We start from the raw sequence: 26,733 nt of genomic DNA on the forward strand, positions 1-26,733 counted from the left end.
CCCTTGCATGGAGCCAGTGGGCCCATCTGGGGCCTGCCACAGAAGTGCAATCCACCTTCCACAAGATGCCAGAGGAAAGGTTGAAGGAGCTGGGTATGTTCAGCCTGGTGAGGAGACAACTGAGAGGTGATATGATAACCATCTTCAAGTACTTGAAGGGCTGTCATAGAGAGGATGGTGCTGGGTTGTTTTCTGTTGCCACAGAAGGTCGGACCAGAACCAACGGGTTGAAATTAGATCAAAAGAGTTTCTGTCTAAACATCAGGAAGAATTAATGAATTTATTTTTACAGCATTAGCCGGAACACCTCAGCCATGTTACCAACCTAAATGAAGTAAAATAAACTCTTTATCTAGGAAATATCAAAAAAATTAAAATTTAAAATTAAAAGGATTAAAAAATTACAAATTTACCAGTTAAGATTAACCAATACCACTCTTAAAGTTATTTCCAAATGGATCTTAATTGCCGCAGCGCAGAATTTGGCTGCTTGAGTAAGACAGAAAGAGTCCCCTTCCCATAGAAGAAATTTCATTTCCTCTTCCTCCGTGCCGAGCTCCCTTGAATTAATAATAGGAAGCATTAGGAAGAACTTTCTAGCAGTTAGGGCGGTTCCTCAGTGGAACAGGCTTCCTCGGGAGGTGGTGAGCGCTCCCTCCCTGGAAGTTTTTAAGCAGACGCTAGATGGCCATCTGTCAGCAATGCTGATTCTATGACCTTATGAGAGGGAGGGCATCTTGGCCATCTTCTGGGTCACTGGATGTGTGTGTGTGGGGAAGTAGTTGTGAATTTCCTGCATTGTGCAGGGGGTTGGACTAGATGACCCAGGTGGTCCCATGCAACTCTATGGTTCTATGATTCCTTGTGAAATTTCAGGCATAACCAACACCGTGAAGAAAAGGAGGCGCACACTTGCAAAAGGAAAACATACTGTTGATTTTAAATTTCAAAGCACCATTTTTTATAAATAAAGGCAAGAGGGTGGAAAGGGAAAAAAAGAAACACACAGTTAACACCTGAGAAGGGCTGAGTTGAATGTTTGATTTTTATTCATATTTTACAAAAATAAAACGCTGACAAAAGCTGTACTGTACATCCTCTTGAAAAGCATCTTGTGTTTACGGTCAGTGGAGATGAGGGTTGATCCCAGAGGATAAACGTCTGCGTTGGAAGTCCGGAGTTTCCAAAGAGGATCGAGGACCTTAACCACCCCGCCAGCCCCCTTTGCCTTCCTGTGCTCAGCTGAACTAAATCAGCACCGCGGAGCCTTTTGGAGTGGCCCATGATCCTGGGTTCTTTGTTGAAAGATGTCGGTAAAGGAGGCAACATCAACGCTGATACTCAGCAAGGCAGCAAAGAAGCCTGACTGGTGAGCGGTGACCCATCTTTACATCTGCTCCCTCCGTGCGCTCCCATCAGCCTCTGGGGAGCCTACTGTCTACATGTGTCATGGAAGGCCTCCAGCGTCCGAAAATCCCGCCAGGTGGGTGGCAGACCGTCCTGCAGAAACTTTCCGCAGCGCTGGCATGGAGCCTGGAACAGCTTTATGTAACTCCTTAACCAGGTCTAAAGGAGGAGGAGAAGGGGAAAAAAACACACAAGCAAACACGCACAGAGGTGAGGAAACTAAATCCGAACATTCTCAAAGTCACGGCTCCCGTCAGGCACAATGGTGCCGAGGTGGGGGGACGTCCCTTGGCTCAAGCCCAGGGAAACAGACGGGAGAAACAGAAACGTGCAGAAAAACCACAAGGTCAACGGAGAGCTGACGGGCCACTCTCTTGTGGGAGACCTCCTTTCTCCCACACTCTCAGGAGACAACTACATAAATAGACATCCTTGCAGTGGCAAACATGGAGCTCAAGGGTCGTCACGGACAACTAAAACTTCCATGCAGCTGGACTGAACTTGAATTTATAAGAACATAAAGAAAAGCCCTGCTGGATCAGACCAAGGCCCATCAAGTCCAGCAGTCTGTTCACACAATGGCCAACCAGGTGCCTCTAGGCACTGTAGCAGCATTATCCTGCCTGTGTTCCACAGCACCTAATACAATAGGCATGCTCCTCTGATACTAGAGAGAATGGGTATGCATCATGACTAGTATCCATTTTGACTAGTAGCCACGGATAGCCCTCCCCTCTTAACGTCTTCCAAGTTGGCAGCCATCACCACGTCCTGGGGCAGGGGGATCCACAATTTAACTGTGCTTTGTGTGAAGAAATATTTCCTTTTATCTGTTTTGAATCTCTCACCCTCCAGCTTCAGCAGATGATCCTGCATTCTGATATTATGAGAGAGGAAGAAAAGCTTCTCCCTGTCCACTTTCTCCACATCATGCATAATTTTATAGACCTCTATCATGTTTCCCCTTAACTGCCTTCTTTCCAAGCTAAACAGCCCTAAGCATTTTAACAGCTCCTCATAGAGCAATTGCTCTAGTCCCCTGATCATTTTGGTTGCTCTTTTCTGCACCTTCTCAAGATCTGCAATATCCATTTTTAGGTGTGGTGACCTGAACTGTACACAGTTGTCAAGGCTCACCTGTTGTCCGGTAGGTTGCTCCGTGACGTCCGCTCCCCCTTTCCCCCTTTCTGCTCCCTCTTATCTCTCCTCGTCCCTGGTAGACCGTTGACGGTCCCCTTCCCGTTTTGCTTCGCCTCAGACTTCCGAGTTGTAGAGACCGCTCGTCTCTCTTTGGCACTTGTGGCTTCTTTGGAGGTTGACCACACACATCCTTTGTGGTCGCCTCCTACGCCCGTCTCCTCCTCGGCCAGCAAAACTAATTCCCCTCTTAACCTTTTCCCTCCAGGACCTGCCCCACCCACCAATTAACATGCTTCCCCTTCTTCCCTTCCTTCAGGTATTGTCTTATCACACCTGCTTGGACCTCCTTTCCCTTTTGCCTCTCCCCCTCCTTCTGATTAACCCTCTGGTTTCCTCTTCCCCCCCCCTGCCTGTGCTTCTTCTATTTTATTGGCTATCTTTCCTTTGTCTCGCAATCCCTTGTCTTCCTCTCCATCTAATCTCTCCTGCAGTTCTCCCCTCTCTTCCTGCTCCTGTTCTCTCTCCCCTACTGCTTCCCCCTCCGGAGAGGCCAAGCGGACCTCTCCGCCCAGAGTGCCGGGTGCGGCACAACAGTATTTCAAGTGTGGTCTCACCATAGATTTGTACAAGGGCAGTATGATAGCAGCAGTTTTATTCTCTGTTCCTTGTCTAATTATGGCCAGCATGGAATTTGCCTTTTTCACAGCAGCCGCACACTGAGCTAACATCCAGAGGAGAGCGACCAGAATGGTCAAAGGTCTGGAATCTATGCCCTATGAGGAGAGACTTAAGGAGCTGGGTTTGTTTAGTCTGGAGAAGAGAAGGTTAAGGGGTAACATGATAGCCATGTTTAAATATGTGAAGGGATGCCATGTTAATGAGGGAACTAGCTTGTTTTTGGTTGCTTCAGAGACTAGGACACGGAGTAATGGATTTAAACTAAGAGAAAAGCGATTCCACCTAAACATTAGGAAGAACTTTCTGACGGTGAGGGCGGTTCGACGGTGGAATGCCCTGCCTCGGGGGGTGGGGGTGAAGTCCCCGTCTTTGGAGGTCTTTAAGCAGAGGTTGGATGGCCATCTGTCAGGAGTGCTTTGATTGTGGGATCCTGCATGGCAGGGGGTTGGACTGGATGGCCCTTGTGGTCTCTTCCAACCTTGTGTGATTTTGTGATTTTTTTTGTGATCTTCATTGAGCTATCCACTACCACCCCAACTCAGCTTGACTGTTCATTTCTAAGAGCAGCCTGGTCCATACATGATGGTAGAGGCTGCTCGTTGAGCATCCATTCACGAGCCAGCCTGCAGAGAATTGGAACTGCTGTGCCATTATACCACAGCACAGGGTTTCCCCAACCCTTTCAGCTGCGGAGCCCCTGTGGTGTCCTGAAAATATGGCAAAACTCTAAAATATTGTGATTTTTTAATTCAAAAGGTACCAAAATAAATGGGCATACTTTTGGAAGTCTATTTTGATTTCTTATAAATTGTTTTTCTGTCCAAGAAACTGCCAGAAAACTGGTAACCAAATAATAGGGTCGTTATTGTTGGAGATACAATTTCTTCCCACATTTCAATGGGAAGAGTGTGCTTATTTTTTTCTCCTTCAGACATACATTTAAAATCAGGAATGATGCTGGAAAGATGGATTCTTATATTAGGCACAGCATCAAGACTGTTCAGGGCAAACACCAAAGCCTGATTCTTGCTCCCCCTTGATACAAATTCTCGGGGGCTAGCGTAACAGTCCACAGAGAGCAAAACCAGATCATTACACATTTGCTGCCTTCCACACAGAAACCATCCGGTGGAGAATGGAAGAGCAGCTGGGCAGGATCATCCATCTAGTCCAGCATCCAGCATCACACACAATGGGCTGTGGCTCAGTGGCAGAGCCTCTGCTTGGCATGCAGAAGGTCCCAGGCTCAATCCCCAGCACCTAAAGTTAAAAGGTCTGGCAGAAGGTGATGTGAAAGACCCCAGCCTGAGACCTCAGACAGCCACCCTCACTCTGAGAGGACAACACTGAACTTGATGGGCCAAGAGTCTGATTCAGTATTAGGCAGCTAGAAGAAACAGAAGAAGTTGATTTTTATACGCCGACTTTCTCTACCACTTAAGGAAGAATCAAACCGGCTTACAATCACCTTCCCTTCCCCTCCCCACAATAGACACCCTGTGAGGTAGGTGGGGCTGAGAGAGTGTGACTAGCCCAAGGTCATTCAGCTGGTTTCATGTGTAGGAGCAGGGAAACCAACCCGGTTCACCAGATTAGCCTCCGCCGCTCATGTGGAGGAGTGGGGAATCAAACCCGGTTCTCCAGATCAGAGTCCACAGCTCGAAACTGCCGCTCTCAACCACTACACCACACTGGCTAGGAGGGACTTCCTAGGGACTTCCAGCTTGACACTGAGGGTTTCCTCAGAAGCCAGCCGATTGAGATCCAGGGGATTTCCTTGCAGCTAAGCAAGCTCCAGATTGCAGCCTGAGCCCATGCACGAAGGGCCACTCTCAGCCCTGCATGTTGGAGTCCAACAGATGAAAAGGCCCTCTCCACCAGTCCCCACCAATCGATTTTCAGGCAAGGAAGGCATTATTCATCGATCTCACTGCTTGGTAGAAGTATATGGAAGGAGGCTGTCCTTCAAATGATAGTACAGAGGACCCAAACCATTTAGGGCTCAAAGTCAAACCCAGCCTTGTTTCTAGGATCAAGTTCGACAGAAATGCAGGATTGCATCCTGGAAATTTCCAGGGCTGTTGCCTGCCGTGAGAAAGTTATTCCAGTTTCTATGATCCTGGAGGTGGGCCAGCTGACTACTACTTTGACCCAAGAGACCCAATTCCAGCTGTGGAGACTGAATTTAGCACCCCAGTATGAGATCTGGGGCGGGGGGCTTTACACTGCAGAAAATTAAAGCCCTGTGTCCCCAACACTGCCTCTCATGTGCTCTCTAGAAAACAAGGATGCAGCTCTTGCTCAATGAAAAGAATCATATATCATGTGGGAAACTATTCAAAATATTTGAGTAAAATTATGCACTGTTTATTGCCTTTCTTCCTTCAGGCTACGCATGCTACACTCATCATGCGAATGCTTGCTAACAAGAAATTGTTTATTGTGAAATTTTGGATACTAAGGATATAAAAGATCTTCTTTCTGGGAGAAGAAACTTGAAGGACTGCCTCATCCCATATTGTTCAGCCCACCAGTTAAGATCTGCCTCCCAGGCCCAGCTCTCTGTGCCCATGCCTTCCCAGGGCAGCCACAGACAGGGCTTTTTCAGTTGTGGCCCCTCATTCATGGAATGCCGTTCCCCCTGAGGCTCGCCTGGCACCTACGTTGCTTTCCTTGACGTTTCTTGTTCACCCAGGCTTTTAGTTAAGAGGTTGATCTGTTAACACTATTTTAGTCTGGAAACTGGTATTTTAGGCTGTTTGGTGGTCTTTATGGTCTATATTTTTATGCTGAGCTGGGTTTTTAATGCTGGGTTTATCTTTTAACGTTTTGCTTTTATTATTAATCTTGGGCAGGCTGCCGGAGAGGTGGTATAAGTTTTCTAAATAAATAAACAAAAGGGCTGGTTCTTTGCAGGCCCAAGGCCCATAGTTGCGACCTGCCCATGGATGGAGCCCGCACAGTTCAAGCAGCTTTTAAAGAACGACACAGAAGGGGAGTTCAATGCAACTGTGCTCCATGGGCGCCAGCCCCAGACATTCCTTGAAAGAATGACACCGAGGGCTTCCCTTTTATAGTCTCCCTGCTTGAGTCTCACCATAAGTGGCAAAGGCAAGACCTGGAAGGCCACAGCGCCTTCGGATCTGTCCCTCCAGAGCTCCTCTTGGTCTCGTTCCCTCACTCAGGAACTAGCTGCAGAACCACCATAGGACACGGAAGGCTGCTTATGTATGTTTAGCCTGGAGAGGAGAAGACTGAGAGGGGATATGATAACCATCTTCAAGTACTTGAAGGGCTGTCAAATAGAGGAGGGTACTGAGTTGCTTTCTGTTGCCCCAGAAGGGCAGACCAGAACCAACGTGTTGAAATTAAATCAACAGTTCCATCTAGACATTAGGAAGAATTTTCTAACAGTTAGAGCGGTTCCTCAGTGGAACAGGCTTCCTCGGGAGGTGGTGAAACCTCCTTCCCTGGAGGTATTTAAGCAGAGGCTAGATGGCCATCTGTCAGCAATGCTGATTCTGTGACCTTAGGCAGATCATGAGAGGGAGGGCATCTTGGCCATCTTCTGGGCATGGAGCAGGGGTCACTGGGGTGTGTGGGGGAGGTAGTTGTGAATTTCCTGCATTGTGCAGGGGGTTGGACTAGATGACCCTGGTGGTCCTTTCCAACTCTATGATTCTGTGTACTTTTATGTGAACCAGAATGGCACCATGCTTTGGACTTGGCTTGGGGACACCTGCCAGAAAGGGTGGCTATCAGTGGTGTGATTTTTCCCCTCCATGAGAAAACCTTATAGGAAAAATGCTGTGCGAAGAGGCATTGAAGGCCAAATGTGGTGTGATGGCTGAAGGCCCACTGGCTTAAATCCAAGGCTGTCCCAATCACATATCAAGCAATTTCTAGGGTCATATTTCTAGAGGAAAAGGAGTAGCAGGGTATCTTTGTGTGTCCATCATTTCCTCCTTGCAAGTGCTTTTCTCCCAGTCAAGCTCACTTCCAGTATTCGAGGTTGGCAGAGGAGAAAAGTATCTAGTGGGGAAGACAGACCAAGGCTCAGGAAGTTTCTGCACCTCCCATCCACTTGCCCCTTTCCCCTCTAAACAGCATCCTCCTCCCATCCTGTGACAGGGAAAGACCCAGGTCTAAACAAACGGATCCAGCTGCGCCCCAGCAGAAAGGTGGGGCAGGGTTACAGAGTAATTCTATTCCTGAGCTACATTGAAAGTCTGTTTTCTGCCCTCCGGCCTTTGGATGCAGCAGGCAGGGGAGGAAATGAAAAAGAAAAGCTAAGCAAGGTGTTTCAAGGCAAAGGTTTTGCCCCTTAAGTAGGTCATTCGAATTGTCCTATGTAAGAAGCAACATTATATAACTCAATTCCCAGCTCAAGGAGATCTGCAACTTTTAAAAAACCTCCAAGACAAGCAGATTCGTGCTGTGAAAGATGCTCATGAATCTTGTCATCTGAAGTCCTATTGAATTATGTCGATAAGAGAAAATTGTTCTCTGAAGAAGAGGTCGGCCGTATTTATGGAAACCAATCCTTCTGTCTTCATCTGATTTTTCTCTCAATCTTGGGCTGTCGATAAATTTCCCCCAAGAAGAACGGAGAGCTTCTCCGGGCTCTGAAGCCAGGGTGTGGGCACCGACAGCTAGAGGACAGTAAAGGCCAACCCCTGAAGACTTTGGCTTCACTGGACTTGGCTAACATCACCGAGACACCCCCTCCCCCATAATCTGAATGCCTGTGCTTTAAAAAAAATGGAGAGGTAGATAAAGTCAAATTGTGTGCTTAAAAGGTTTTCTAGGAGTAAAAAAGGAGGTTTAAAAGAAAGGGGAAGTAGCCCTTCATTCTTGTCTGGATAATTAAGACTTCAGTACGCCCTGTCAACCGGATTGCGCACCTGACATGTAAAATGCCTACAGTTATTGGCACTTGGGATGAACATCCTTGGCTCGGCTTTCTTAAAAGTTATCAGTGGTGTTTTAGTGAATCGATACCACAAACTCATGGCTTAGGCAAATGTCTCCCCCCCCAGTCTCTACACATTAATTTTCAGGCACGTACTGCAGTGTGGTATGCATGTTTTTTTTGGGGGGGGGGGGCTCAGTCACCAAGACTGTCATCGGCTTGTCAATACGATTCACAGCTGGCAGGTTCTTTAAGGCCAAGCAGAGCCCAGCAAAGGCCATATTTGCCTTGTCCACACGTAGCACAGCTAAGGAAGACCACATGGTTAGTTCAGTGATACTTTTTCGCTGTACATATTTGTCAGGAGCTGCTTCGAACGTGGGGAGAAGGTGGGATATAAATTCATGAACCAGATCTCACGCTGGTCTCCTCACCTTCAGCTGCAGCTCTCTTCAACGTGCCCCAATCTCATGTGTTCTCATATTTCCAACCCCCACCCCACCCCGAGAGAAGTTTAGCCAAACTCCCAATTCCAATGTAATAGTTTAATGTCAAATAGTTACTGCTGTCTTTTCAGCTCCACATGAACCCACGAAGCTGCCTTATACTCAATCAGACCCTTGTTCCATCAAAGTCAGTATTGTCTACTCAGACCAGCAGCAGCTCTCCAGGATCTCAGGTAGAGGTTTTTCACATCAACTACTTGCCTGTTCCCTTTAACTGGAGATGCCGGGGATTGAACCTGAGACCTTCTGCATGCCAAGCAGATGCTCTACCACTGAGCCACGCCCCCTCCCCAATATAATCTGGTCCAAACAGCACACAGAACAAAATGACTGGTTCTCCTAGTTGGGAGAACTGGAAGCAAACTTACCATAAAGGACCTGACCACCACGTCGGGCATCTGGGGCAACTGGTAATGCAACAAGGCAGTTGTGGCATGATCGGTTACCTGAGCGAAGGAGGAAAGAAAAGGGGGAAATCCCCTATTAATATAGCAATTCAAAATGTCATCCAAGTGGCAGCTGGCTACTCTTTCATTACGGATCCCCTTGGCCTCCCTCTGCACTTGCACAACAAAATCAAGAGGCTTCAACTTCGTATGTCTTCATTTAATCCAAGTACCCAAGGAAATGTTACTCATCTAGATTGTGGATATCATCATCTTTATATCTTGCAGCAGGCAAACCCTAGAGGCCTTGGGGGGTTGGGGGGAGAGACCTGAAGAAACAGTTTGCAATGCCACTTCGGGCTGTGTACCCAGAACTGATGTCACTGCAACACTCTAAGATTTCCCTGAAATTCTAGGGGAGAAACCATTGAGACTGGGGAAATTCCTAGAAGGATGCACAATGCAGTGACGACACCTTTCGGTACCCTGCTAAAAGCAATGTTGCTGCATTGCACAATGCATTTCACACCACCTCCAATTTCTCCTCCCCTGCCCTACTGGGCAGGGGGGGATGGGGCTCCAAGGATGGAGGATGCCCGCCACAGTGGGCAACCTGGCCACATTAATGTAATTAACCAAAAGACCCACACACACATACAAGAAAACATCCTAATGTATGCTCCAGGTGGCATGGAATACTGAGAACAAGTGAGAATCATTTTAAAGGGGAAGAGGGGAGGAGCGAATCAACCTGCTCACACCCTTGAGAATTTACAAAACCCTGAAAAGGAAGATTGGGGGGGAAGGTATCCAAACAGCAAGGAATCAAACTGGGTTAACTTTGGCTAAACTTGGCCTTTGCTGGGCTCTGCAAAGAAAATACACTCTAGCCCTTTACTTGTCCCAGTCTCTGTCCCTTTAGGTGTGACAGTCTAGTAGAGGTGTTAGATGGTAGGTAGATGGTCAACCTTTTGTCTCACTCCAGCCAGAGAACATTGCATCTGTAAGCACTGGAGTGCTCTATGCTTAGGGTTTGGCAGCTCATACCCTGGCACCTTTGCTTTTTGCCAGCTATGAACTTGCAACCAGTTTCTATTTCACAGACAGAGTGCAGTACCAATGGTTGAATTATTGGGGTGAATTCTAGGGAGCCATGCATTTGTCCACACCCCTTTATGGAGAAAAGCTCACACAGAGAGAAAGGACTCACACTGATGCTGTCGGTAATACAGAGAGCAGAAGCTCAGGGTGCTATTGCTGAAGCCCGACATCACAGTGAAACTGCTCTAGCAGAAGCCAGAAGCCATTGTATAACAGTTCTCTTTGTCCTCGCTGGCTGCTGAAATGAAAGCTGAGTGCCTGTTACCTTCAAGTTCATCCTGGCACCCTTGGTTCAAATACAGATTGGAAGCTCCTTAAGCAGGAACTTTTCTCATCAGGGCTTACATGACTTCTCAAAGTGCCGCGTGAATCATACAACGATAAAAGGAGAGCCCCCCTCCTCAAAGAGCTTAAACAAACAGCCGGGTCACAATGATCCTGTTTGGACGACACTCAGTTTAGCCCTCACCCCATCCTCCTATGGGAATAGAACAAGAAGCAAAAGAGGAAAAACCTGGAAAAGACATGAGATAATTCTGTTTTAGCTGCTGTGGTCTTGAAAACTTGCATACTGTTTTCTGTTATCTTGGTGGGTTCCAGTAAAAGGCATCGCAGCACTTATTAACGCTGTGTTATTAGTAGTCATGGGAGCCCCTAAGGTTTTAGAAAATGCATTCTTTGTACCCAACTTTGAGCTAAAAGGAGCCACAGACTGCGGACTGAGCTCACCAGCAGTTTGCAGGGCCTTCTGAACTCCAGCAGCCCGCAGCAGTGAAATAAGAAAGGAGTCCAGTGGCCCCTTAATGACTAAGAGCATCGGCTCTCTTGAAATCAGAGCCCACTTCTTCAGATGCACTGGAGCGTAAATCCATCAGGCCCTGTCTACGCACACAACTAGTAGGCAACACTACTTTTAGAGCAGCCCAAACAGACCACCAATGTTTGCTGCAAGGAAAAATTATACAAGTCGTGAGTGAAGGTTCTCTCAAGGCTACTGTCAACACCACTATGCTGGGCCATTTTAAGACAGTGCTTGGCTCACTTAACTTACTCATTTGTATGTTGCTCAAGTCAGGAACCTGCAAGTTGGGTACCAATTCCTAAATCTGAGTCCGAATACGATTCTACATTCACCTTTCTCAAAATGTAACCAATTAATTTAGCTTAGCCACGTTCTAACTTACAAGATTTCTGTTAAGGGCTTGTTCTTTCACGTCAGAGCGTACTTGGATTCACACTTGCACAACAGAGCAAACCGTTAACGACAGTTCCATTTCCCCAGCAGTTCAACCTCCAATGAATTTGCTTTTTTCAAAGACGTTTCCAAACAACAAAGATGCCTTTAAAATATATATATTAGCATTGAAGACGTGGCGGAAGGAGGGGGGAGTATTGCCATTAACAAATTCAAATTGACTGGCTACTTTGGACACAGCAACACATATGCTGTTCCCATTGTGATGTAAAGCTAATGAGATTCCACCGGGAGATGAAAGTCATCCCCAGGACTGCCAGAACACTAATAATGTTTTCTGAACAAAAAGTAAGCGATTGGTACCACAAGTAAGAGCGGGTAGAGAAAAGCGCTTCTGAAACAGATCAAAGGAATGCCAAACATGAGGAGGAAGGGAGGGGAATGCCCCCTAGAAGCGGCAACAAACATTGTGAAGTTGAGCACAGCAAGGAGATGGGAAAACCGGTGTTGGGGTGGTGGTGTAGGGAGACAGCTCTGCACCAAATTAGATTCTTTCGAACGCATGTGCTCTTCAACAAAGGAAAGAAGCTGATAGAAGATCAGGCTACCAGGCTTCATTAACGGGGCTATTATTTCACCCAAAGCAGAACAGATACACACACACTTTGGGGAAATTTTCCAAGTTGTGTTGGACTTTATCTGGTGGGTATTGTGACTGACAACTTGTAATTCTTCCTCATTTCATGCTGGAGAGCCAGCATGGTGTAGTGGTTAAGAGCGGTGGTTTGGAGCGGTGGACTCTGATCTGGAGAACTGGGTTTGATTCCCCACTCCTCCACATGAGCGGCGGATGCTAATCTGGTGAACTGGATTTGTTTCCCCACTTCTATACATGAAGCCAGCTGGGTGACCTTGGGCTAGTCACAGCTCTCTCAGCCCCACCTACCTCACAGGGTGTCTGTTGTGGAGGGGAAGGTGATTGTAAGCTGGTTTGATTCTGCTTTAAGTGGTAGAGAAAGTCGGCATATAAAAACCAATTCCCCCTCCTCCTCCTCTTCTTCACTTCATGCTCACAATTGCTGCTCATTTTAAGATTTTACAGAGTCATCTGAATTCTTTCCCTGAATCATGTTTAGCCTGGGCAGGGGAGTCCCAAAGGTGCACAGATTTTGATAGCTGCCATGCTCGGGCCAGAAATGTCTTTGGGGAGGCCTCCCCTTGATACCTGGCCATCCAGTTCCACTTCCCGTGCAAAATGAGCACCTGTATGCAAATGAGCATTTAGGCGTTAACTTGATTATAACTTTCGGCACATCTTCAAAGCAGCTGTTAAGTAGTAAACTACTGGTAGAGTAACAGCTTTATCCTTACCAGACAGCAGATGGATTAAGTGGTAGTCATGAGAACGTACAGGAAAGTGTGCAATCAATGGAGTAATCGAAGAAGATCTTATAGAAGAACATAAATCACAGCTGAATAAAAAATGGGTGTTTCTGTCTTTGCCTCTCTGCATGGGCAGACTCTCTGTTCGATTGGGGTTTTCAAAAATCTGCCAGTTAATCCGTTGAGGGGTAAGGCATTATGTCTGGCCAAGAAGAAAAGTCTGCGAAAAGTTGGAATGGTTAAGAATTCAAGTTAATCTGGGAACACTGGAAAAGATGGTGTGCTTTGTCCCCAGAAGGAGGGGGCGCCTTTCCTTCTGACATCACCACATAGTTCACGATGGTCCCTTTGTTCTAAGTCCGTGAGTATCTTATTCATTACTAAAGGGAGGTCTGAGGGAAAACTTGGATAGGAAATCTGTAAACTTGAAAGTCTTTTGTCTACTATCTTTGTCCAAGGGGAAGAAAATCCTGAACTAATATGGAAAAAAACAACAACTAAATTTCACCACAGCTTTCCATGCTAAGAAGGAGATGGAGCCAAGGCCAGCATCTAAGTATATGTTAGAGTTTGAAATACAACCGGGCACTTAAAAGATGGCCATCACATTCTACTTATGTCTACATTTTCTAGGGGATGGGTAACATTTTGTACTGCTCTGATTGTGTATGTGTGTATTTGTCAAATCACAAATCGACTTACGGCGACCCCAGCAAGGGGCTTTCCAGGCAAGCGAGAAGCAGAGGTGGTTTGCCATTGCCTTCCTCTGCAGAGTCTTCCTTGGAGGTCTCCCTTCCAAGTATTGACTCTGCTTAGCTTCCGAGATCTGACGAAATCGGGCTATACCATGTTGCCTTCCCTCCAGCAAAGCTGATTACATATGAAAAATGTGCAATTAGTAGCGGAGGCTTCCGAGATCTTACGAGATCAGGCTATACCATGCTGCCTTCTCTCCCGCAAAGCTGATTACATATGAACAAATGTGCAATTAGCAGTGGAGGCACGAGCAAATGGATCTCTACCTGCCACTGCTCCACGTTGTGCGTTTTAGATTTTCCTCCTATCAGCCACTTTTCCGGGGAGTCCATTACGGTTCAACATTTTAATTGATTACCAATGCAATGAATGAATTAAACATTTAATTGCACATTAGGAGTCCTCCACCCCCACCCTGATTGATGCGGCTGGCAAAATGCAAAGACAGTGGAACTCCTGGAGGATCATCTGCTGCCCTTCAGGACGTAAATGAGCTGGATCAGACCAAAGATCTGGCTGGACTAACAGCATTTTCCATTGTGGTCAGACAGCAACTCTTGGGAAATTCAAAATCAGGGCACGATGCAGATAACCATCCTATTGTCTGTTCCTAGCCCCTAGTAATCAAAGGTAGACTCCTGTGAACACAGAGAAGTCGTTCTTTGGAATCATGGCTAATAGTCGCCAGCACACCTATGCCCCATGAATGTTTCTAAGTCATCTAAATTAATGTCAACCACTGTGTGTTTGGCAACTATTTCCATAAATTGATTATGTGCTTCAATTAAGCAGTACAGGCTGAGCATCCCTTATCTGGACTGCTTGGGGCCAGAAGTGGTCGGTACTTCAAATATTTCTGTATATTGGAATATTTTGGAATTTTTACATATACAGAATGAGATATCTTGGGGATGGGACCCAAATTTATTTATGTTTTATATGCACTTTATACACACGGCCTGAATGTAATTTTAAACAATATTTTTAACAATTTTGTTAAAATTGAACCATTAGAAAGCAAAGACGTAACTATCTCACCAGAGTACCTGTATCTGCTGTTAAACAAGAGCAACAACAAACAACAAACCAACTAAGAACGGCAGGCTTTCAGTCTCCACCTGCGATGCAGTGTACATTGTATTTTATTTTTTTAGGTGAGAGGAAACATTGAAAGCAGACAGCACGGATCTGCCTGCATGCCGGCTCGAAGGGTCCGTTTTTCAGATCAGTCCAGAGATGGGATGTCCGGATAAGGGATGCTCTACCTGTATCTCGAAAGGCAGCCAATAGCGCTCCACTTAAATCAACATCATGCTTAAATCAGTATCGGCCTCAACAACATAATTTGAACTGTTTGTTTTTGAGGTCATTCTCATGCTGCCCTACAGCAGGGACTTAATTTGAATCCCCAGATTTGATAAAGAAATGATTTAAGAAAGACACTAACTATGAGGGACCGAAGGTTTAGTTAACTGTCCCTTCTATTTGGGATCCAAAAAATGGTAACCCTCAGAGAGGGTTTACAATATGCTTCCTTACAGGGCAATCCCAGGCAGAGTTGCACCCTCTTAAGTCCACTGAAATCAATGGGCTTAGAAGGGTGTATCTTTTTTAGGACTGCACTGTTAATCAACTGAGCAGCGGTTTAAACCCAAGTGCCTTCCTTGATAATAATTTGAGATGCGGAACCATGCTGAGTCTGTAACAGCAAAGCAAAACAGGAGTTTAGTGACATTTCAAAGACTAACAATATTTGTTCCAGCCTGACGTTATGTGAGTCAGACCTCACTTCATCAGATGGTCTGATCCAGGCTTTCAAAGCCACAAAACCTTCAACTGTGCTAGAAGGAGGAGGAGGAAGAAGAGCTGGTTTTTATATGCTGACTTTCTCTACCACTTAAGGGAGAATCAAAGCAGCTTACAATCACCTTCCCTTCCCCTCCCCATAACAGACACCCTGTGAGGTAGGTAAGGCTGAGAGAGCTCTAAGAGCTGTGACTAACCAAAGGTCACCCAGCTGGCTTCATGTGTGGGAGTGGGGAAACAAATCCAGTTCACCAGATTAGCATCCACCACTCGTGGAGGAGTGGGAACTCAAACCTGGTTCTCCAGATCAGAGTCCGCAGCTCCAAACCACCGCTCTTAACCACTACACCAAGCTGGCTCTCTAGAAGAAGAGTTGGTTTTTATACCCTGCTTTTCTCTACCTTTAAGGAGTCTCAAAGTGGCTTACAATCAACTTCTGTTCCCCATCCCCACAGGCACCTGTTGGTGAGGTAGGTGGGGCTGAGTGAGTTCAGAGAGAACTGTAACTGGCCCAAGGGAATCAAACTGGGCTCTCCAGATTAGAGTCCACCGCTCTTAACCACTACACCACACCATGCTGGGAGAGAAAGGAGGGAAAACAGCAACAAGCCAAGTCCGTACCTGTCACCAACTGAAAGATTTGTTCATATTGGCTGAATGCAGCCCAGGAAACATGGATTAATATGAAAACATCAATTAAGCATGTAATCTCATAGTCATTATATGTGAGGACTTCCAAAAAGCTTTTTGACAAAATCTATCAAAGATAAACCCAGCAGTCACCAGATAAAAGGACTAGAACGGAAAAGAGGGAGCAAGTGGACAATCCTCTCAACAGGGGAACATTTCCCCAAATATTGGGGCTGATGCCATTCAACTCTGAAGCTGTTATGCTGCCTCCCCCGCCCAACTAAGATTAGGGAAGGGAGGGAGGAAAGACCAAAACTATGCACAAAAAAGCTTGGAGGAGGAGATGGTTTTTAAACCCTGATTTTCTCTACCCAAGATGACTCAGCAGGCTGCATTTGTAGGAGTGGGGAAACAAACACAGTTCATCAAATTAGAGTCCGCCGCTCCTGTGGATGAGTGGGGAATCAAACCTGGTTCTTCAGATTACAGTCCAACGCTCTTAACCACTACACCGCTCTTACACCGCACTACAACGCTCTTAACCACTCCACTGGAGTGGAGCTGCTTGCCAGACAGGGCCGAACTGGGAGATAGAGAGAAAGACTCTGGAGTCGGGAAAAAGCTCGTGACCCTGCCTGAGGAGGAGGCGCTTCTCCCAACAGCCTAGACTTCAGCACCCTAGGAACCACTGAAGAAAAAAGTAGTTTCAGAGAGTAGCCATGTTGGCCTGCAGCATATTGGCTAGACTGGGATAGGCCTGGGATATGAGGACTTGGGGATCTCCACTCAAACCTGGATCTGATGAAGGGAGCTTTGACACTGGAAAGCTTATGCCCCTAAAATCTTGTTGGTCTCTAAGGTGCTACAGGGATCTAGCTGGAGAAGAAGGGTTTCCCAAAGATATGTATTGGGACTGATACCATTTAAATTGATCATAAAGTATATGGCGTCAGTAGGGTTGCCCACTCTGGGTTGGGAAATACCTGGAGATCTTTTGGGAGGAGCATGAGGAAGGCTGGGTTGGGGGAGGGGAGGGACTCCAATGCCATAGAGTCCAATCGCCAAAGCGACCATTTTCTCCAGGTGAATTGATCTCTATCGGCTGGAGATCAGTTATAATAGCAGGAGATCTCCAGCAAACACCTGAAGGTTGGCAACCCTAGGAGTCAGAGATGAACAGTGAGGTACACAATTTTGGGGATGACAGAAAACTATCCACTGTAGTGAAAACCAAAGCAGACTGTGGAAGTTCTTCACAGATAATCTCCTCAAACCAGGTAAATGGCCAGCAAAATGGAGAATAATTCATTAAATGTCAAGATGTCAGGCCCTTGGCCTGACGCTATAGCCTGACACTACTGCTCCCAGGCTCCTGACCCAAGCAGGCCAGAGTTTGGCTCAGAGTCAGGCCCCTGGTCATGTGATCCAGGTTCCCATGCCTGTGTGCAGAATCTACGTGTTATGCCTATCCTGTTTACCACATTCACCCCAGCTGTCTATACCTATCCTGAGAAAGCTTATCATGGATATGCTCTATCCTTCTGCAAAGTCTGAATTGTATTTTAACCCTGTACCCTTGCCTTGCTTCTTCATTAGTAGCCTTCTATGCCCAAAGGCAGCCAGCTTCTGACTTTGTCCTATTTTGCTCCTGTGTGTGTGTTAAGTGCCGTCAAGTCGCTTCCGACCCATGGCGACCCTATGAATGAAAGTCCTCCAAAATGTCCTATCTTTGACAGCCTTGCTCAGATCTTGCTCCTAATAAAGTCTAAAACTGCTTCAGAGCCTTGCCTGATGAGTTTTGCTTTCAGGAGGCTAAGGACAAACACCTGAGCCTGACACAAGAGCTGTACACTGAAGCAAAATATTCCAGCTTCTGATATGCGCTGATAGGCCTTAACAGTTGATGCCTTGTCTGGAAAGACCTTGGTGGATAATAAAGAATAGCACCTTAGTGAACAGCACTGGTGAAAAGTGCCAATTTCATGTGAGGGTGGACTGAAAACAGAACAGCCACCGTTGTAACATTCTTACAGAAATCTCTGGTGTGACTTTATTTGGAATGCCACACACAGTTCTGAATGCTCACCTTAAAAGGACTCAGTGGAATTAGAAAAGATGTTAAAAAAGGGCAAACCAAAATGATCAAGGGGTTGGGCAGTCTGGTCGATGAGGAAAGGCTCAAGTGTTTTAGCCTTTTTAGTTTAGAAAAAGATGGATGGGGAAGGCAGGCAAGGGAGAAAGAGGTGTATAGCATCATGCAGGGGATGTGGAATGGTATAATATAGCCCGATCTAATCAGATCTCGGAAGCTAAGCAGGGTCGGTACTTGGAAGGGAGACCTCCAAGGAAGACTCTGCAGAGGCAGGCAATGGCACACCACCTCGGCTTAACCGCTTGCCTTGAAAACCCCACCAGGGGTTGCTATAAGGCTGCAACTTGACAGCATTTTACATGCACACATTATACCTGATTTAGAGAAAGTGAAGGGAACCATTTCCCTCCTTGCTACAGCTTGGGACTCTTTGAAGAGTAGTAGATTCAGGACACATATCACTTCAAAAAGGATGTGGACAGACTGGAGCGGGTGCAGAGGAGAGCGATGAGGATGATCAGGGGCCTGGAGACCAAGCCCTATGAGGAAAGGCTGAGGGAGTTGGGAATGTTTAGTCTGGAGAAGAGGAAGTTGAGGAGGGACACGATTGCCCTCTTTAAGTATCTGAAGGGCTGTCACTTAGAGGAAGGCAGGGAGCTGTTCCAGTTGGCAGAAGAGGGTAGGACTCACAATAATGGGTTTAAATTATGAGTGGAAAGATACTGCTACTGGACACACAGACCAGGGGAGGGCTGTTGCCTTTGTCGTTTGCTGGGGGTCTCCTGGAGACATTTGACTGGTCACTGTGAGCAATATAATACTGGCCAGGCCCAAAGAAAGCCCAATTTTTAAAAAAAATGCTAATGGATACAGGGGAAAGGAAGGTGGCATGTACAGGCTGATCTTGTCGGACCTGGGAAGCTAAGCAGGGTCAGTACTTGAGACCCCCGAGGAAGACTCAGCAGAGGAAGGCAATGGCAAACCACCTCTGCTTAATTACTTGCCTTGAAACCCCTTTGCTGGGGTCATCATAAGTCAATTGCAACTTGACGGCACTTATGTACGTGAGTAATGGGTACAGGGTGCTTTCCCAACTTGTGAACAACTTGTGAACAAAGTTACAAAGATGCAGAATCCACAACAAAACACAAAGACGACAACAAAAGCAGGGAAGTGCTTCTTAATGAGGTACCTGAGACATGCTTAAACTAGGGTGCTAAAGAATACATGGGATGATTTTTTTCTGTTCCTCTGCTATTTTCTTAAGAGTACCTATACTTCTTTCATAGTCAAGGAAGCAATAAAGGTGTCATGGGAAATCTAAGGAAATTCTCTTTGCGGCAAGAGAGAAAAGTAAAAGTTTACTTTTAGCCTGTTCCCTTACATCAGGGGTGGGGAACGTCAGGCACAGGGGCCGTTTAAGGCCCGCGAACTCATTTGGTCTGGCCCTTCGTAGGTCCTGGCAGATCTCTAGCTCAGAAGGATCTAAGACTCGTGATTCGCCCCCTCCTGCGGACAGGAATAACCTCTATTCAAGACAGATGTGAGTATGTTTTGCCCAGAAAAGGAACCTTTTCCCCCCCTTGCAGAAGAGTCGTCAGCTGTGGAGCTGCTGGGACAACCCAAGAAACTGCGTTAACCCTTTCTCACCCAGACCATGGAGAAACGTATTCCCTCTGTACTACAAGAGGGCTGGGGGCGGAAGTGGCGACAATGGAGGGGTTAAAGGAGGCAGGGCCAGAATGCTTGGGGGGGGGGGGAGTTCTTAGCCAGTGTGTCCTCATTTCATCCCTGCAGGGGGAGATAGCAGGAGCCAGCTGTGGAATCCGGCCCCCACCATGCAAAGCAGGAGCAACTCCAGCGTACGACTGAATGGCTATGCCCAGCTGGTGCAACAGACCATCCTGTGTCACCAGGTGGGCGAGTGCGCCACCGGTTGGATGCCTGCCTGCTTGCCCATGCCGGGGGGGGGGTCATCTGGGGCAGCTGTCTGCTTGGGGCTTGGTCAGCTAATTTTTTAAGTTGATAATTTTGTATGGCCCGCCAATGATGTTATAAATATCCAAATGGCCCTTGGTGGAAAAAAGGTTCCCCACCCCTGCCTTACATGCTCTTTTTTGACATTGGTCTGGTGTGTGCCCATATTCACATGGAGACAGTAGCGTGCAATTCAGAAATACATGTGCACTCAGCTGCATACCATTGTTACTGCATGAATGTGGCCATCCATATTGCATGTGGCAGCACTGCCTTCTGGCTCCTGGGTCCAGGGATTTTCAGAGGGGCCGTGGCTCAGTGGTAGAGCATCTGCTTGGCATGCAGAAGGTCCCAAGTTCAATACTTGGCATCTCCAGTTAGGCAAGTAGGTGATGTGAAAGACCTCGGCTTGAAACCCTGGATAGCCGCTGCTGGTCTGAGTAGACAATACTGACTTTGATGGACCAGGGGTCTGATTCAGTATAAGGCAGCTTCATGTGACCATGTGGCCCTGAACCATATGAGTGAAACAGGTTCACAATTTATGACTGCTGCTTCAGGTGAGCAGATGTGGAAGGCAGTTCACTAATAAAACTTCCAAAAAAACCCAAAAAACCCACAACACAAATCAGAGCCAAACACTTCAGTCATGCAGGGTACCGGTTCAGCCTGCTGACCCTGGAACTGCCCATCAACTGACCTTGAGCAGGTCTTGTCAGTATTCAATAGCTGACTCATACATGCATTCATTCCACGCTCTTGCTCTAAGATTAATGACAGGAATTCATCTTCATATATTACAATGCTTATGTGCCCTTGCATGCAGAAAACCATGCCTTGGGATTGCACAGTGGGGAAAGAGACCTGGATGCAAAACCAGAAACCTAAAAGCCAAGCCAGGACTCAAAACTGTCAACTTGGTGAGTGCTCCAACATTCTGGAATTCCTGTTCAATGAAGATTCACTAAAAATCTCAAGTGAAGGTGTCTTTTTGAAGCCGCATAAAATGGTTTTATTCAATTGGCTTTTGGCTGCCGAGGGGTGCAGTGACCAGGCAAGATAGGAACAGGCTATGAGCTGAATAAAGCAAACAGTTTTGGCCATAGGATTCTGCCCAGACAAAAATGCATGCATGGAGTAGTGGTGAAACTGAGACCCAAATGGTAAAAATACCTCTATATATGCCAGCTTTTCAGACCTCTGGAGCCAGGACATAAGATCATAAGAAAAGCCATGCTGGATCAGACCAAGTCACATCAAGTCCAGCAGTCTGTTCACACAGTGGCCAACCAGGTGCCTCTAGCAGTGGAGTAACCTATCAGTGGAGGTGTTCATCTGTGGCTCTGGACCGTGCTGTTAAACTCACAAATCTGAACACCCTTAAAATCATTGCTTCTTTCCCATGAAAATGCTGCCTCTGAAGTAGATCAAGCAGTATAAGAATTACAGTCCATAATGGGCAAAAATATTAGATTTACTTAGTGTGTGTGTATACATTATGACTTTATAATACTTAATTGTTCCAGAATAATAGAAGCTAGAAAGATTGTAGACCTACTCCAGATATAGATAAGTGCCTTGTCTGAGATGTATATCATAATTATGTATGTTATGTGTTTTGTATTTTTGTGTTGTGTTGAAAAATTAAATAATAAAAATTTTAAAACCAAAAATGCTGCCTCTGTTTCCACTCCTGAGTTTTCACCACATCTCCTTACCCATTCTAGCATGGTGTAGCGGTTAAGAGCAGTGGTTTTGAGTGGTGGACTCTGATCTGGAGAACCGGGTTTGATTCCCCACTCCTCCACATGAAGCCAACTGGGTGACCTTGGGCTACTCAAACACTCTCAGCCCCACCTATCTCATGGGGTGTCTGTTGTGGGGAGGGGAAGGGAAGGCAATTGTAAGCCAGTTTGATTCTCCCTTAAATGGTAGAGAAAGTCGGCATATAAAAACCAACTCCTCCTTCTCCTTCTCCTCCTTTTCCTTATTTCTGGCCGGAACAATCCCCTCTCAGTTGTTATTACTAGTTCTCTTTCCCCCTACAATTCAAATGGGATCGATGCAAAAAAATTTTTAAAAAATAACAAAATAACCAAACAACAGAAGAGCAAGGCTCTAAAATAGTAACACAATGCTAAAGCCGAGAAACCATCTATAATTGATTAAAAGCTTTCCCTGAAAAGGAAGGTGTTTTCTTTTCACCTGAATCCCACTAGATTTCTGGGTCTCACTGGGAGGATACTCACAATACAAACTATATCTGAAAAAGTGATGCCCCAGACCCTACTAAATGCCTCATCTCTTTCTCTCTGACCAAGCCTCCCCTGTTGAACCTAACCAAAGCAGACTCCTACAGGAGGGTGGGGTAACCTCAAATCCATTTCTGGACACCACAGAACTGGCATCCAAGGGGGTAAAAATTAACAGGGGGAGAAATGATTGCAGTGCACATTCTCACAATCTAATTTGGGTTTTGCACGTTTTTATTCTTGAGAATTTATGCTTATGTTTTTCTAACCGCTGTGAGCCTGTGGAATAGAGTAAGAGTAAAAACCTTGATGAAAAGAAGCAAGTTTGGCTTTTCCTTTTAGCTTACTAGATGGAGATACGTGAGGAGTTAACAGAAAGGTTGAAGAGCGGCACCTGCAGAGTTTAAAATGTCAGGGAAATGTGGAGATGCGCCAACCTTTTCTTGGCTCTTTGTGTTTCTGCCCTTTCAGAGATTCCTCCCCTTGTTTCTGGGCTCTATTCTCTAAAACTCACCCTGCTGGCTTGCTGGATGGTTATAAAAGCTTATTCACCCCCAGAATGGAGTTAAAGTAAGTCTCCAGGGGAACCTCGGTAAATACCTGTACGTTTCAGTCATAATGGGCCCTCTGGGAACTCTTTCCCTATCAAATTAAACACACTCGGGGATCCTACCTAATCAGGGGAAGGCATAAGTCTTGCTGACACAGCCAGAGTTTGCAAACAAAGAAGTCAAGAGGAATTTAGCTCCATATGACAGGGTTGGATCGCGGGGAAAAAGAGGTACCTGCTCTTTAACCTGAAAGGGCTGTGCTGCGGCTGTCTGGGAAATTAGCATTTTGGCAGCTTCAATGAGCCGGCAGCTTGTGAGCTCCAGAAGCTGCTTTGCCACCATCGAAGAGGGTACGAAACCACAGTCCAGCTTTGAAAAACCTGCCATTCAAAGCACATCAATCCCACAGAGGGGCTGTCACAGAAAAGGATTCACTGGACTCCTCGATAGAAGTTATTTATTTCAGCTACTTCACTGAATTTAAAAAGAACAGTGCACGGATGGGAAGAAGTAATAACTGTTAAAAAGAATCTGCAGGACAGGAAAGTATTCATTCTGTAAAGGAGCGCAGAAGGGTTTTTCAAACTTGCTAATGGCCCAGGCGAGCCCAATCTAGTCAGATCTTGGAAGCTAAGAAGGGTCAGCCCTGGTTAGTACTTGGATGGGAGACCACCAGGGAACTCCAGGGTTGCAACACAGAGGCAGGCAACGGCTGAGACTTGATGGCACTTCCTCCACCACCACCTTCGGCGATTCTTGTCTGTCCTTGAAACCTTGTTTGTTTTAGCATTCGTGGAGGCAACTGGCCCATTCTGCTGCGCCTCCGAACATTGCCCCACGAACTCAAGCGTCCATTCTGAATACGTCCAGCCCTCCCCTCCAGCTGCATGTTCTAATGGAACATGGTAGGGCAAGCTTTGTTTCAAGGACAAGAAGACTGTGCATTCGTGCAGGTTGATTAAGCAGCACGATTTTTTAAAACAATGACTTTGGAAGTGTCTGAACTTTTCCAATATACTATTAGGACTCTTGGAATTCACCCCTTTGCATTATTATTAGGTTCCATTATTACTATTCTCCAATACCAATACCAAAACCTTTAATGGCATAAAAAAGAAACTTTGTTATACAATAAAATGGCTCGCATAATGATACAAACATAAACAATATTCATCCCTGTTTTGTCATGTCAAAAACTTCTAAGAAAATATACGTTATACAAAGATATCCTCAATGCATCAGGCATTGCTGCAGGCATTCAGGGGCCAGAGCAACTGCCCTATGAGGAGCAATTGAAACACTTAGGGCTGTTTAGCTTGGAAAGAAGGCAGTTAAGGGGAGACATGATAGAGGTCTATAAAATTATGCACGGTATGGAGAGAGTGGACAGGGAGATGCTTTTCTCCCTCTCTCGTAATACCAGAACGTGGGGTCATCTGCTGAAGCTAGAGGGTAAGAGATTCAAAACAGATAAAGGGAAGTATTTTTTCACATAACGCACAGTGAAATGGTGGAACTCCCTGCCCCAGGATGTGGAGATGGCTGCCTACTTGGAAGGCTTTAAGAGGGGAGTGGACATGTTCATGGAGGAGAGGGTTGCCCATGGTTACTAATCAAAAAGAATGCTAGTCATGATGCGTATCTATTCTCTCCAGTATCAAAGGGGCATGCAGTATCAAAGGGGCATGTTAGGTGCTGTGGAACTCAGGCAGGATGCTGCTGCAGTGGTTGCGTTTGTGGGCTTCCTGGAGGCACCTGGTTGGCCACTGTGTGAACAGACCTGCTGGACTTGATGGGCCTTGGTCTGATCCAGCAGGGCTTTCCTTATGTTCTTATGGAGGATGGGGCTATCCATGGCTACTAGTCAAAATGGATACTGGTCATGATGCATACCTATTCTCTCTAGTATCAGAGGAGCATGCCTATTATATTAGGTGCTTTGGAGCACAGGCAGGATAATGCTGCTGCATTTGTCTTGTTTCTGGGCTTCCTAGAGGCACCTGGTTGGCCACTGTATGAACATGCTGGACTGGATGAGCCTTAGTCTGATGCAGCATGACTTTTCTTATGTCCTTATGCTCTTAATAAAGCCTGTGGCCTAAAATGCTGTATAATGTAAAAGTATGCAAAAAGGGACCTGAGAAAAACACATTTAATGGCAGGACTAAAGCTGTTCCAAGGATATCATTAGTTTAAAGCATTATTGATGAAGGATTATCCAAGCCGATTCTGTGCTAAGTTGCTTTGCATTATGCTCATTTCCAACTGACACGAGGAATATATTTCAGAAGGGAGAGAAAAGGGTGTCTAATCCCTTAATTCTTACCTGCCTCTAGAGTAACAGATTAACTAGTGAATTATTCTGCCTTCAAACTAGTTCAGAGCAGACGCTGTTGCCTCCCCTTCCCCAAATCGACTCTTTGATCTGTAGCAAATTGGTATCCTACGTTGCACTTCTGTACTTTGGGCTGAACACAGAATCCTGAGATAGAAGCTTCTAAGAGATATTCATACTGAAATGACGGTGGCACACCTCTAGTTGAGACCCTGGCTTTCATGCCCATCGCAGTTTCTCTGCAGACCGATATGGCTAACTCCAGCAAAACTGGTCAAGTTTTCTGTTGGGTGTGCAAGTGGGGGGTCAGGCAGGCCAAGAGAGAAGGGGTGCTGAGATTTCCCAGCAAACCCATTCAGCAGGTGAACTTATATTTTGACGCTCACAATCAGCCTGTGAGCTGATCAGGTATATGTTCGTATTGCATCGAGCACAACTCAAGCAGCTGCTTGTTGCTCAGAGGCCAACTCCCAGCTGATTAGGTTCTTATCCACATCGCCCCTCAGCAAAATAGCTAAACAGTGAAGTTGCAAAGGGAGTTGGGCAGAGACGGAAGCTATGCTGATCTCTGGGTTGCAAAACGAAGAGAAAGAGCATGTTTCTCTTCCCTCCCTTCCAAGCTGGGCAAGGACAAAAGCAATGTTTTTAATGCCTGCATTGCAAAAGGGAGAGGAGAAAGAGCTGGTTTCTCCCCCCCCCCAACTCCAAGCTGGGAGGGAGGAACAGATGAAGTGCTTTTAATCTCTGCACTGCAAAAGTGAGGGAAGAAAGAGTTTGTACCTCTCTCTCTTTTCTCCCTCTCTCATAATACTAGAACGCGGGGTCATCTGCTAAAGCTGGAGGGTGAGAAATTCAAAACAGATAAAAGGAAGTATTTCTTCACACAACACATAGTTAAATTGTGGAACTCCCTGCCCCAGGATGTGGTGATGGCTGCCAATTTTAAGAGGGGAGTGGACATGTTCATGGAGGAGACGGCTATTCATGGCTACTAGTAAAAATGGATACTAGTCATGATGCATACCTATTCTCTCCAGGATCAGATGAGCATGCCTAATATATTAGGTGCTTTGCAACACAGGCAGGACAATGCTGCTGCAGTCATCTTGTTTGTGGGCTTCCTAGAGGCACCTGGTTGGCCACTGTGTGAACAGACTGCTGGACTTGATGGGCCTTGGTTTAATCCAGCATGACATGTCTTTATGTTCTTATGAGAATACACCACACTTCCCTGCAGCTGTGGAATGCAACAGAATATCAGCAATTGTGGGGAAGCCTGTCTTGTAGAGAAGACTGACCCCGATTACTGCTCTTCTCAATATGCAACCCACCATACAACCTCAAGAAAGCCCTGGAGTCTCTGTAATACAATCTGTAAATTACTGACTAATGCTGAGGTGCACAGGAAAAGGAAATTAAGCAAAGTAGCCCAAACTTTTTATGCTCCTTAAACGATGGACTTATAGGATTGCAGAACTTTTCCTGGGGGAAAAACTATTTAAGTGTTGAGAGGGTAGGTTGCCAAGTCTTCTGCTATAGTGGTAGACCTCCCACCAATCTGGTTCGCTGCTGGCTGATGCCTGAAGCAAGGATGGGAGGAAACGAGGGCTCACGCCATTGCATTTT

The 26,733-nt window shown here is 46.2% G+C and overlaps 1 protein-coding gene across 1 annotated transcript in view; it reads right to left on the bottom strand.

Moving 5' to 3' along the window:
- Window positions 1-1,366: 1,366 nt before the first annotated feature.
- MED27 (mediator complex subunit 27) overlaps window positions 1,367-26,733 on the bottom strand; it is a 194,691-nt gene continuing 169,324 nt past the window's right edge. Inside the window, exons 7-8 of the mRNA XM_056860042.1 lie at window positions 9,012-9,089; window positions 1,367-1,566 (exon numbers count right to left, since the gene is read on the bottom strand). Coding sequence (XP_056716020.1) covers window positions 1,432-1,566; window positions 9,012-9,089 — 213 coding nt within the window. The 3' untranslated portion in view covers window positions 1,367-1,431. The remainder of the gene's footprint in view (window positions 1,567-9,011; window positions 9,090-26,733) is intronic.

This window comes from Euleptes europaea, chromosome 14, assembly GCF_029931775.1.
Source record: "Euleptes europaea isolate rEulEur1 chromosome 14, rEulEur1.hap1, whole genome shotgun sequence".
NCBI classification, from domain to species: Eukaryota; Metazoa; Chordata; class Lepidosauria; order Squamata; family Sphaerodactylidae; genus Euleptes; species Euleptes europaea.